The sequence below is a fragment of the Corythoichthys intestinalis genome, chromosome 8 (assembly GCF_030265065.1).
Source record: "Corythoichthys intestinalis isolate RoL2023-P3 chromosome 8, ASM3026506v1, whole genome shotgun sequence".
NCBI lineage: Eukaryota > Metazoa > Chordata > Actinopteri > Syngnathiformes > Syngnathidae > Corythoichthys > Corythoichthys intestinalis.
In genome coordinates, this window is record NC_080402.1 from 39,406,507 (window position 1) to 39,419,690 (window position 13,184).

The following is a 13,184-nucleotide window of genomic DNA, read 5'->3' on the forward strand; positions in this document are numbered from 1 at the left end:
GACCTTACACACGCTTGATGCAAAGATCAATCAGACGCGTGCTGCTTAATTGCCTCACTCAAAAGTTTTACTTTTTTTTTTTTTTTTTTTTTTTTTAGTAATCAGCTACTCTTCATTTGAATGACTTTCATCATGCACTACCAGGGACGTCACTCGATCCAATACAATACTGGGGCAACGGCGAGCGAGACAAAAACATTTTTTTTAGCACTTATCCATCATAAAAAGTCAGGAATAGCGCTTTAAACTATGTATTATTACACCAAAATACATATTTCTGTAAAAAGTGACTTTTTTCAGCCATCAGTATTCAAAATCGGGACATCCCTTCTTGATAGAGCATACACCTCTGCTCATGCTCATCAACTTCAATCTATCGTTGACCTCTTCCTGCACTCTGCTGCTCCATTTTGTCTGGACAGAAATGGTGGGGGGGGGGGGGGGGGGGTATCACTGTAACTGTTAACCAATGACGTACCGCGACCAACACGTCACTTCTGCTCATTAATATTCATGACATTAGCTACTGTTGCTAAGTAGGGATAAGCCACCGTTCGTCCCTAATAGGAAATGAATTGAAATCGTGTACGAAGATGTTTACAGAGCTAAACCTACCAATTCTCTCCGAAAATGATGTGCCTGGTGCCAAATTCACTGGCAAAGATGTGGAAGAGCATAAAAATGTTCAGTTAAAGAGATAGCTTGAGTGTCGAAGGCTGAAAAAGACGAAAAAAACCTGAGCCGACCAAAGCATAGCCTTAGCTTTTTTATCGACGCGACTGACAATTACATTCTCCTGTTTCAACAAGCTATCCTTTACCATCAGCCCTGTCTTTCTTATATATCCTCTGGTTGTCCTACGTCTCTGACCGTTCTTGGGGGTAATTTAGTTAGCTTTGAGTAGCAGTCGCAAATGCTACTCAGTGACAGCCAACGAACACTTTTAATTTTTTCATTGATAACACATCTTAATCCTATAATTTATTTACACTTCCCCCTTACTAAAGTTTTACATATATATATATAACAGAAACGGTAACAGTGGCAGTCAGATACCATTGTAATTCTTTTCAGGTCATTCATTGTCAGAAGCAGTACGGCACAACGTTACGCTAAAAAAATAAGTTAAAAATATAAAAATGGCTTACCTCTTTGTCCTCTGAAAGACCATGCCAACCCAACAAAATGTTTACTGCATATGAAGTGTGAATGGATTCACCGAGCTGGTGTTAAAGTCCACGCAAGTTGATTCGGTCTTCACATTTTTTCCTCCTGAGTTTTTGGTTTCCGGAAAAGTATGAAGAAAACATCCTTCATGTGTCGTAATGTCTAGAGTCGTTTCTACAAGTTCCAAAAAAGCAATGCGTGATCGGCATGTTCGTTTTTGAAAGATTACCGGCGAAAAGTAGCACAAATTACGTTGTTTCTATGTGAGGACGTGTCTATAATGTCCCACTTCGGCTTTACTTACGCTTTACCATGCGACGTCACGGTCTAAAAATAGCATGCGTGCGGTACGCCATTAATCAGCGTTTCTCAAATAGTAGGTTGTGACCTAAAATTGGTTTATGTTGCCTAGGTGGGTTACCTAGTTTATCTGTCTCATGTATCCTTGCTGCGAGCAAATAACTTTCTAATATCCATTCGCAAGAGTAATGTTGTTTGAGTCAAATACGAAATACATCTTTTTACCGATTACAGGGACTGCAGTAATAAATAAAAAGCTTTAAAACAGCTGGAAATTATGATGAGCATATGTAACAGGTACACGCAGGTTCGCATGTGTGAAGCGCTGCGTGGAAAAACCTTCCCTCCAATGCCTTTATGTGGATACGCTGGCAGCTGTGTCGCCAGCTCGAGCTTATGGCTCAGCGGTTAGTGTCTCCACCTGCTGAAGTGAATGTGAGTGTGGACCGTATCGGAGCGCGGCACGTTTCACTGGTTGCACATACATACAAAATCGTTAGACTTTACATCCCACAGTAAGGCAATTAATTCAAACAGATCGATTCTGTTCATTTAGGTCAGTGGTCTCCAAACTATTCTACATAGGGGTGCAGGATTTCTCTCCAACAAAACCAAACCAAACCTTTTCACCAATCTGGTGTTTTATAAGTAATCAGTTGTTTGCAATCAGGTGCTGCTTGACTTAGTACAAACCACATTGGTTAAAAGTTCTGTGCTTGATCAGTATGAACAAAAAACAGGACCCACAGCGGCCCTCGAGGACTTGTTTGGAGATTCCTGATTTAGGTCATATAACAATAAGTTCGCCCACTTAGAAAATAGGTGGAGGCCTGAAATTTCACTCATTGATGCATTTCCACTTATAGAGACATAATCGTAAAAAACATCCGGAACTCACATTGTATGATTTTTCAATCATTTATATGGGTTCATAAGTATTTGTACTAGGGATGTCCCGATCCAGGTTTTTGCACTTCCGATCCGATACTGATATTGTTTTGCATTTCCGATCCGATACCGATACTGGCCGATACCGATACCGGCCTATCTGAGCATGTGTTAAAGTTTAAAGTTATTTAGCCTCCTTACTTAGTTGTCAGACTCATGTTGAAAAAGGTTTTAGGACTCTTGATAACAACTAGCCAGCTGAATTAGGTGAGTTTGAATAACACACAACAGTTGGTAACAAGAAACTGACCTGTTTATTCAGTGACAAACACGAAACATTATAAAAAAACAGAAATGGCATAGTCGGTCAGTAAAATGTGCAAATAATATTGTAAACTGTCTTAAAAAAGCAAAACAAACAAACAACCTCAGTGGAAAATCCCACAAACCCTTTTAATGCTTTTAATGTTTCGTGCATTAGTTACAATAATTGTATAAAAAGCCTCAGGTTTAAATAAACGACTATTTCAGTATCAAGTTAACATTTTAAAACAGTAAATAAAATACTCAAGTCCCCATTCTGTATCAGCAGCTTTAAACTACATTCAATTCATTTAATTTTGCGAATCAACTGTTAAAGTTGTTAAAATTGCCCCCGTTATTCCATAATTTCCCTTCTGTCTACTTTCGACATGTTAAAGTTTTAAAACTGTTTTGAAGATAGATTCAAGTCAAGATTTTGCCGATTTAGGAGTATTTTAGATAAAAAGTTAATTAGGTTCGCTTGGAAGGTTCACAACAGACTACTAGGGAAGTCTCCTGCTTTAAGATGGCGGATGTTTACTATGTAGTTTTCCATACTTCAATGTTGCTAACGCTGTCGAGTCTGAAATCCTGCATCTAGTTCTATATACATATGATATCTATTATCTACAGTAAAATAATGTTGACGTAGTTTGTAGCGGCTGTCAGCAGCAGTCAGGTATTCTTGTGTTTTTTATCCAGCGGCATGAGTTGAGCTGAAGCCGTGAGTCGAGCATTGGCATGACCCGGGTCTATGACAAGCATGAGGTTTACTCTCGGGACACAATGCAGTCCGTTTCTCATTGCGTCCCGAAGACCGCGCTATGTATTAGTTCCGCTTTACTTGACATATTTCAATAATCGGAATTTGGATGTTTGTGAATCGTTCTCGAATCTTCCACGGCCGAATCGCTCAAGGATGTAATGATGGCTGGGCAGGTTATACCGTGTTTCTAAGTGTTGGATGGTGCGTCTTTACTCTCGAGAGATAATGGCTCGTCATCCAGAATGAATTCTTCGGCAATGACTCTTGTTATTCCCTGGGCTTTGGGACTGTCGGGTGCCAGTTTGTCACGCATAGCAAAAGTTTCTCCCAGTGTTAGTTGCGTAGGACCTTTCTTTTTGTCTTCGGTTTTCTTAACATACTCCTCATATTGTTTGTGGTGGTATTTCACTAAATGCTTGATTAGGTTGGTTGTATGAAAACTTCTTACAGCTTTACCACCACGCTTGACTTTATTGTGGCATATGTTGCACTCTGCCTCTTCGTCTTTGTCATCTTTTAAGGTGAAATGATCCCACACAGCTGACATTTTTACCGATAAAGTCTCTCGGTAAATTGGGAGACGGTAATGTAGTGTATTAAAGGTGTGCCGTAATTTTAACCGGATTTTAGGGACACCGAAGCAAAAACTGGAATGGATTATGTAAACTGGTGCGCTGTAAAACCCGGACCGGACTTCAAAAACAAAACAAAAAAATGGATCGGAAGTCTGGATCGGAATTTTTCCGTGTCGGCCGATCTGATACCGATGCGCATTTTTTTTGCCCATACCGGCGTCCGATCCGATCCAAATATCGGATCGGGACCTCTCTAATTTGTACCCCAGTGAAAATCAGTGCTAATATTTAGTGCAGAAGCCATTGTTAGCAATTACAGAGGTCAGACGCTTTCTGTAGTTCTTCATCAGGTTTTCACATATGGAAACAGGGATTTTGGCCAATTCCTCCACACAAATCTTCTCTCGATCAGTCAGGTTTCGGGGCTGTCGTTTAAAAACACCAAGTTTCAGATCCATCCAAAGATTTTTTTATTGGATTGATGTCTGAAGACCACTCCAGAACCTTGATATGCATTTTACGCAGCCACTCCTTGATCAGCTTGTCATGTTGGAAGATTCAGCCACGACTCATCTTCAAGTCTCTGAGGGAAGGAGGTCGTAGCTCAAAATCCTATACATTTCAGCATTCATTCTCTACTTTATACAGTACAGTCGTCCTGTCTCATTTGCCGAAAAGCCCCCCGCTCCCCCATACCACACAGTGGGGATGGTGTTCTTGGAATTGTACTCATCCTTCTTTTTCCTCCAAAAACGACAAGTAAAGTTTGCACCAAAAAGTTCTACTTTGGTCTCATCTGACTAATTTCTCCCATGACCACTCTGCATCATTCAGATGGTCCCTGGCAAACTTCAGACGGGCCTTCACATGTACTAGCTTCCACAGCCTTTGAAACTGTGCATCCAGCTCTCTGCAGGTCATTGACCAGCTCTTGCCGTGTAGTTCTAGGCTCGCTTTTCTCATCATGAGTGATGCCCCACGAGGAGAGATTTTACATGGAGCCCCAATCTGAGGTAGATTATCAGTCATGCTTAGCCTTTTCGATTTTCGAATCAGCAACAGCCAGGGGTCAGTGGAAGCTCAGGCAGCAAAGGTGCACAAACTAGAAGAACAGGGCCAGATCAGATAATTGACCCATATCATCTTAAATTCAAAGGAAATTGCAGTTCAAAAATTGGCAAACAGAACTCTACATTTTAAAGACAAATGGTTTAAAGCAGGGGTCCCCAACCTTTTTTGCACCACGGACCGGTGTTATTTGGGTCTTTTTTTCACGGACCGGTGTTCTGACAAATTTTGCAACCCATCAATAATTGCAACGATGAGGTTCTGCGCATGGGCATAACGTTAAACATAGCCGCAAAATGCGCAAGTGCAGCGATTCCAAAGTAAACACTACAAACTTTCTTGAAAGAAAGGAATATTAACTTACGTTTGATCATGGAAGGGCCCGTAGAAAAGTTTCCCTTATGCCCCTTTCCCACTGAAACTAGTGGGTCAACGCGCGTTTTTTCCAAGCCGATGCTACCCACTAGCAATTGGCATTTGGCACCTTTCCCATTGTCAAATAAAAAAAGCCGTGTCTTTTTTTTTTTTTTTTCCACCCGTCTAACCCCCAACCCCTCCTCAGCCGTGCATAAGATTACGTGACGTCACCACGCTGAGATGCGCGACCGAATGGCGTACTGCACGCAGGCTATTTTTAGACCGTGACGTCGCATCGTAAAGCGGAAGTAAAGCCGAAGTGGGACATTATACACCAGCCCTCACATAGACCCAACGTAATTAGTGCTACTTTTGTCCGGTAATCTTTCAAAAACGAACATGCCGACCACGCATTGCTTTTTTGGAACTTGTAGAAACGACTGTAGACATTACGACAAATGAAGGATGTTTTCTTCATATGTTTCCGGAAACCAAAAACTCAGGAGGAAAAAATGTGAAGACCGAATCAACTTGCGGGGACTTTAACACCAGCTCGGCGAATCCATTCACGTTACATATGCAGTAAACATTACGTTGGGTTGGCATGGTATTTCAGAGGACAAAGAGGTAAGCCATTTTTAAATTTTTAACTTATTTTTTTAGCGTAACGTTGTGCCGTACTGCTTCTGTCTGACAATGAATGACCTGAAAAGAATTACAATGGTATCTGACTGCCACTGTTACCATTTCTGTTATATATATACATATATAATCAACTTTAGTAAGGGGGAAGTGTAAATAAATTATAGGATTAAGATGTGTTATCAGTGAAAAAATTTAAAGTGTTCGTTGGCTGTCACTGAGTAGCATTTGCGATCGCTACACAAAGCTAACTAGGAGAATGTCATTGTCAGTCGCGTCGATAAAAAAGCTAAAGCTATGCTTAGGTCGGCTCGTTTTTTTTCATCTTTTTCAGCCTTCGACACTAATGCCATCTCTTTAACTGAGCATTTTTATGTTCTTCCACATCTTTGCCAGTCAATTTAGCACCAGGCACATCATTTTCGGAGAGAATTGGTAGGTTTAGCTCTGTAAACATCTCCTTCGTACACGATTTCCATTCATTTCCTATTAGGGACAAAAGGTGGCTAGTCCCTACTTAGCAACAGTAGCTAATGTCATGAATATTAATGAGAGGAAGTGACGTGATGCTTGCGGTACGCCATTCAATTCAGCTTAAAGAAGTAAACAATGCAGAGCAACATGGCAGTAAAGGATCAATACTCTTCTTGTGCTGAGGCAACGTAGGCGACGTGAATTTTGGTTTGAAATTGAAAGGAGTCGTTAAGTCAAAGAAAGGGGGAGAAGAGCCTTTGTTTCATCTGTTATGGCTATTGCTAACGCTGCTACACGGTACCGATTGTTCGCGGTATGTGGATCCGGCGACTGGCATGTTGTTATGACGCATCACGTAAGAGACTACGTCACCATGTAGATTAGGGTGTTGACTGTTGACCCAGGGTTTTGCTTTCAGACTGCATGGCGATCAGAGCCGAGGTGATTTTAACGCGGGTCGCTTGGCGGGTTGATTGACACGGGTCGAAGCGGGTCGCTGCACCTTTCCCACTGCCACCAAAAGCCGATTGTTAGTGGGTTGACACGGGTTTTTTGGCCAGTAGGAAAGGGGTATTAGATACATCCTGCCATTTAAGCTGCACACAACAACTGCACACCGCTCTCACCATTAACGACTTCGCCTTGTCGTTAAACATTCATTAAGAAGCCCACTGCACAAAGATACAATGTTGGAAACTGTAACAAGATTTTCAATGCTCTTGTAGCGATGTCAGGATATTCCAGAATGACTTTAATCCAGAACCTCGGTAGAGTTGTTGTCTCAAATGTACGTTTAATAAGGTCGCCGTCATTTGCGATCTCTACAAGTTGATCTTCCTGTTGCACAGACATGCTCAAATCACTCGCTTTATTCACAAACAGGTCATGAATCCACTCCTTCGCAGTTCGTGGGTCTTAGAGGTTGTAGGCTCGTCAAGTGACCTTTTCGCCGTGAAAATATCTCCAAAGATGTCTGTTTTCCAGTCATCTTCGGTCGAGTGAGGGCTAATTATTTCCGGGAATAAATGTGCTGCGCCCGCGGCCTAGCAATACGCTATTATCGAGGACAAGAGTACATAGATATACTGGACTGTCTCAGAAAATTAGAATACACAATATTCTAATTTTTTGAGACAGTCCTGTGTATATATACAGGACTGTCTCAGGAAATTAGAATACACAATACTCTAATTTCCTGAGACAGTCAGGAAATTAGAATATTGTGTATTCTAATTTCCTGAGACAGTCCTGTATATATACAAAGGACTGTCTCAAAAAATTAGAATATTGTGTATTCTAATTTCCTGAGACAGTCCAGTATTTATATACACAAACAAGATGTAGTGCTAGCAGTCCAATCAATGGATTTCTATGACGACTTTGTAATCTATCCCGTAGTATTATATCTAGAGTAGACAGGGATATTGGTGTGTTAAGCAGGGGCACAGGGTTAATTCAGCCAGAATGCAGTCGTTATTAAATTATTATTTCTGTGCGGCCCGGTAGCAAATACACCACGGACCGGTACCGGTCCACGGCCCGGCAGATGGGGAGCCCTGGTTTAAAGAATTCCTTTGGATTGATTACAGTCAGTTCTGATTTTAAATCCGTTCTGGGACAAATTTTTCGGAAGGTGTTTATGGTCTAAACCAGGGGTCCCCAACCTTTTTTGCAACACTGACCGGTGTGATTTGGGTCTTTTTTTCACGGACCGGTGTCCTGTCAAATTTTGCACCCTTATAATAAAATTTTGCTCCCAAAGCTTTTGTGGTGGTGAAAAAAGCCCTCTTTTATATTCAGTTGGACTCTCAATGTTATCAAATGGTGCTAAAAAACTATTTACATCATAAACATACATGTGCAACACGGAAATGGCGTAAATTAATGCTTAACGACACGGCGAAGTCGTTAAATGAGAGGGCTACATGCAGTTGTTGTGTGCACCTAAAATGGCAAACGTAAGTTAATATTCCTTCCTTTAAAGAAAGTTTGTAGTGTGTACTTTGGAATCACTGCATTCGCGGTCCTTTTTAACGTTAAGCGCATGCCAACTCTGTCAGAACACCGGCAATGTGCGGCAGAAAAATACAGCAAATATAAAATAGCATTTGTTTTTAGCCCCGTCGTGTTACGTGCAGGGAAAAAATACATCTCACCCGCTGAATCAGTGGGAGGCCTGAGTTTGTTTCGTTGAGAGGAGATGGTCCCAAGATGGGAGAGTGAGAGAAGCTAGCATCACAAATACACGATGTTGGAAATTGTAGCGCAGTTTTCAGCGTGCTCCTAGCGATGTCAGGATATTCCGAAATGACTTTAATCCAGAACTTCCGTAGAGTTGTTGTCTGAAATGTACATTTAAGTCGCAGTGATTTGCGATCTCTACAAGCTGATATTCCTGTTCCACAGACATGCTCGAATCACTCGGTTTATTCACATACAGGTCACGAATTCACTCCTTCGCAGTTAGTGGGTCTTTAGTGATTGGGAAGTAGCATACATTTTGTTTTCTTCGAGGTTGTAGGCACATCTTCTGGCTCGTCAGGTTCCCTTTTCCCCGTAAAAAGTCTGTCCATAGACGTCTTTTATTCAGTCATTCTAGTGTGGGGGCTAATTATTTCCGGGAAGAAATGTGATTGGCGACGACCTACGTCATACGTTAGTATCGAGTCCAAGCGTGCATAGATATACAAAACGAGATTTAGTGCTAACAGCCTAATCAATGCATTTCTATGACGACCTCCTATCCTGTAGTTGTATATCTAGAGTAGACAGGGATATTGGTGTGTTAAGCGGCACAGGCCAAAGTCAAATGCCCAGAATGCTGTCGTTATTAAATTATAATTTCTGCGCAGCCAGGTACCAAATGCGCTACGAACCAGTACCGGTCCACGGCCCGGTCGTTGGGGACGCCTGGTCTAAACCACTGTTTTTCAAACTTTTTTGACTCACGGCACGTTTTTACATTGGAAAAAATCTCGTGGCACACCACTAACCAAAAATGTTCCAAAATTATTTTCTGTACAGTATATTCAATTATAAAATAATTTCTCAGTATGTATACTTACTCCGTGTGAAACTTGAGCCTGTTTAGATGAACACAAAGTCAATATCCTTATTCTTCAACAGCTCTGTCTTTTTTTTTTTTTTTTTTTTACTTATTTTTTATAGCAGTTAGGCTTGAAAAAGCTCAGAATTATCAGACAGGGGGACTTGAGCAATGTCTTTAACCACATCAGGGCCGAGCATCTCGCAGACAATGGCTTTGTAGACAGGTAGTATTAATGTCTCTGTCACGGTGTGGAACTTTTTGGATTCAGCAACAAGGTAACTGGCTTTGAGGGCTTTCTCATTTTCCTTCGTAGTTTTTATATTACAAAATAAAGTTGCCTGTTTTTAGTGTTTTCACGAAGGCAAACAAAATAGTCCATCGACTTGTTTTGAAGCGACGGATGTTTCGTTTGGAGATGACGTTTAAAATTGCTTGGCACCATGGCGCTGTGCAGCTCGTGTCGCGTTCAAGAACTGCTCTGATTTTTAGCCATTAGCCCTTACTGTTCTCAACAATGTGTTGACGGCACATGGCGTGCAATGGACACATAGCTGTGGCAAACTTTAAGCATGTTCAATAATTTAACTTTTTCCTACACTGTTAGCAGGTGGAGGACGTTTCGAAGTCATTTTAAATGACGTCACAAGCACAAAAAGGCGAGAGAGTGGTCTTCCTTCAATAGGTATTGGAAAGCAGCAGGGTGAAACATCTCGGCCAATCAGTTTGGAAGAGTCCCGAGTGATGCCGACTGATTGCGCGAAGAGTAAAGCGCAAAGTAGAGAGGGATCACTGTAAATGGATTTTTTCTTAGCATGTGGGAAATTTTGCCAATGTGGCTTATTGACAGATACGCTTTATAGTCCAGGAATTACATAAATTAGAATTTTACAGTTCACCTACTTGAAATATTTAGCTCCTTACCTTTTCAAATTCATGTTCCATAATGAATTAAGTTTGAAAAATACCAATTCAAGTTGCAAAATTTAGATTAAAATTAATCAAACTAAATTACCAAATTAAGTGTTATACAATTAAATTGATTCCAATTTACTTGACTAAAAGCAACATGGTTAGTTCTGATAAAACTATTAATGACTATCACAAATGATTAACATTACAAATGATGCCATGATTTACAATAATAAAAAACCTCACAGAATCTCAGTACAACTTAAAACGTATATTTATTTCGTCTAACATAACAAAAACTATCAACTTTTTTTTGCACAATCAGTCGGCTGGCTACTTTGTAAAATATATAAAACAGTTTGAACGAGTATCTGGCAGCCATTATGTAATACTAACACCACAGCAAACGTGTAAACAGTAAGAGCATGCAAATTGCTTAAACACGTACATTAACAAACTCAAAAATCACAACTCACAAACAGACGTGTTCAAGCCGTAAACAGTCAATCAAATGTCGGCTTTCAACGCATGAAGCGTCTGGCGTTTGTGTAAAGTGGGATGTAGGAGCTGTCAACCTTAGGGCAGAAGCGTTTGGTGTGGGCTGAGGCGCCAGTAGCTCCACAGAGCGGGCACACGTACTTGCGCAGGTAAGGGCACAGAACCTCCCCAGCGACGCTCTTCAGCCTGTGCGACGTGTACACCTCCTCGCTCTCTCCGTTGTGCTTGCAAAAATTGCAGCACATGGCCTCCAGAGCATTGGGATCGACTCCATGCTGATGCACCACAGTCATCCTGCAATGTTGCCACTTTGCGCCTCTGCGCCATCCAAGGAAAGGCGGACGAGCCCAAGCAATCATCGGTCTGGCCCACATGCATCCAGCTGGCTGTAGAATGGCCCATTCTACGCGAACGCGCGTGTCACACACACGAAAAGGTAGGAAACTATTTGGCAATGGCTCGCATCTTACACGGGGAGGACCAAACGCTGTTCCTCTGTCATGTGGAACTGGAACTTTAGGAGCCGCAGGTGGAGACTGGGTGGAGGTCATGACTCCTCGGATTACATCCGACAGTCCCATGTAGTCCTTCCAAGGCTGAAAAATATTCCCGTTAAATTCCATGAAGGTCTTGGACTGATCAAAATGACCCCAAGTCATATAGACCCAATTGTTTGGTTTCGCGTGGAAAAACTGCGTTAATCTGTCCACCGATGTACAACAGTACCTGTTTGCGTGCGCGTTCCTGGCGACCGTTTTGAGACAGTTCTAGTATCGTGAGTCGTGACCTTCCGGAAGAGGAGTGACTAGGGCTGGAGGCGGGGAACCGTTGGCACACTGAAAAAATAACTGGTGAATTTACTCAATAAAATAATTTTAACAATTTGCACTTATACTTCCATTAAGTAGAATTTACTGCTTGCAATATTAAGTTCAGTTCACAAGCAGTAAAATAAAAGTGCAAATAGTTACAATGACTTTACCAAGTAAATCCACCATTTTTTTTTCAGACCACGATTGTTCCGAAGGTAATTGTGGTGCAAATTTTAACTGGTTGTCTCTTTAAGTGCAATAATTTAAAACCAATATCTAACTGCAGTGTCTATAACCCCAGAGAACACAGCTGTCTTAGAACAATTTTTGTTCAGACATCTTAAAGCTTTTTTGAAGGATTAGCCCTTAAAGCCCTGAGTCCATTTTGTAAAAAATGAATACCAAACATACCCTTGCTTGATCTCGTCGAACACACCCCTTGTTTGCCATTTTGTTTTTTCCCAGAAATTCACCTATATGAGCAAATCCTCCCTCCCATTACAACCCACTTTATGACCAGATTACGGCCAAAAATTGACAAAAATCAATTTGAATCGAAAGCAATTAGGCTCGAGCGTATGACGTGGCACTCGCGAGGTTTCCGCCGCTATCGCCATTTTGGAAGCGAGAAACATAAATAGTGAGGCATTTGAACACAGGTCGCCCTTTAAAAATGGTTGGAAATTATTGTGCTGTAAAGAATTGCAACAACCGATCGAATAGAAAGGAGAATGTACAGCTCGACGGAACACCATTGAGTTTCTTCCGGATCCCTACATGGAGAAAAGGCGAGGGAAAGGTCAAATCTGTGGGGGGGGGGGGGGGGGGGGGTAGGTAATTGGCGCAAAAACAGAAATTTTAGAATATGCAAACCACCACTTACACAGCAAAACTACATCAAAAATGGGACAGAATCACACCAAAGAATGGGTTCTACTATTAAAAAAAAACTTCTGCACCCTGCAACTGAAGTTTATGCTGCATATACCACAATAATGCTTATGTCCACACTCAATACAATGATGTCAACCAGGGTTTCGGAGTTATGATGGTGGTGCTGTTCCGACTCCGACTTCGGGCTGCTGACCGACTCCGACTCTTGGCTCGTCGCCACGACTCCGAGTGACTCGGACTCCGACTCCAATTCCGAGTCCCCGCCAAGGTTCCGGAGCCGTGGTGGTGGTGCTATTCCGACTTCGACTCTGAATGCGGGCTTCTGACCGACTCCTTATCAGACCCCGACTCCTGAATCGCTGTCACGACTCAGGGTGACTCCGACTCCCGACTCCGAACTCCTGATATCAACCATGGTTTGCAATAAATAAGTACCTGGTTAATGCTATTTATTCCTGTTTCCTGTTCCCCTTAACCAATTC

The 13,184-nt window shown here is 41.7% G+C and overlaps 1 protein-coding gene across 2 annotated transcripts; it reads right to left on the reverse strand.

The window, feature by feature from the left end:
- Window positions 1–10,806: 10,806 nt before the first annotated feature.
- nanos3 (nanos homolog 3) lies at window positions 10,807–11,892 on the reverse strand. Of its 2 annotated transcripts, XM_057844111.1 has the most exons (2): window positions 11,723–11,892; window positions 10,807–11,592 (listed from the first exon to the last, which is right to left on the reverse strand). In XM_057844111.1, exon 2 carries the CDS (start codon window positions 11,575–11,577, stop codon window positions 11,020–11,022), a length of 558 nt encoding a protein of 185 aa, XP_057700094.1. In that variant the 5' UTR covers window positions 11,578–11,592; window positions 11,723–11,892; the 3' UTR covers window positions 10,807–11,019. The 2 variants fall into 2 exon arrangements, with proteins under 2 accessions (XP_057700094.1, XP_057700093.1); XM_057844110.1 differs by having other exon boundaries at window positions 10,807–11,854.
- Between the last annotated feature and the right edge of the window lie 1,292 nt (window positions 11,893–13,184).

What these genes read in the sequence shown, in the direction of transcription:
- nanos3 (XM_057844110.1), bottom strand. Translation starts at nt 11,655, where the DNA reads ATGACTTGGGGTCATTTTGATCAGTCCAAGACCTTCATGGAATTTAAC.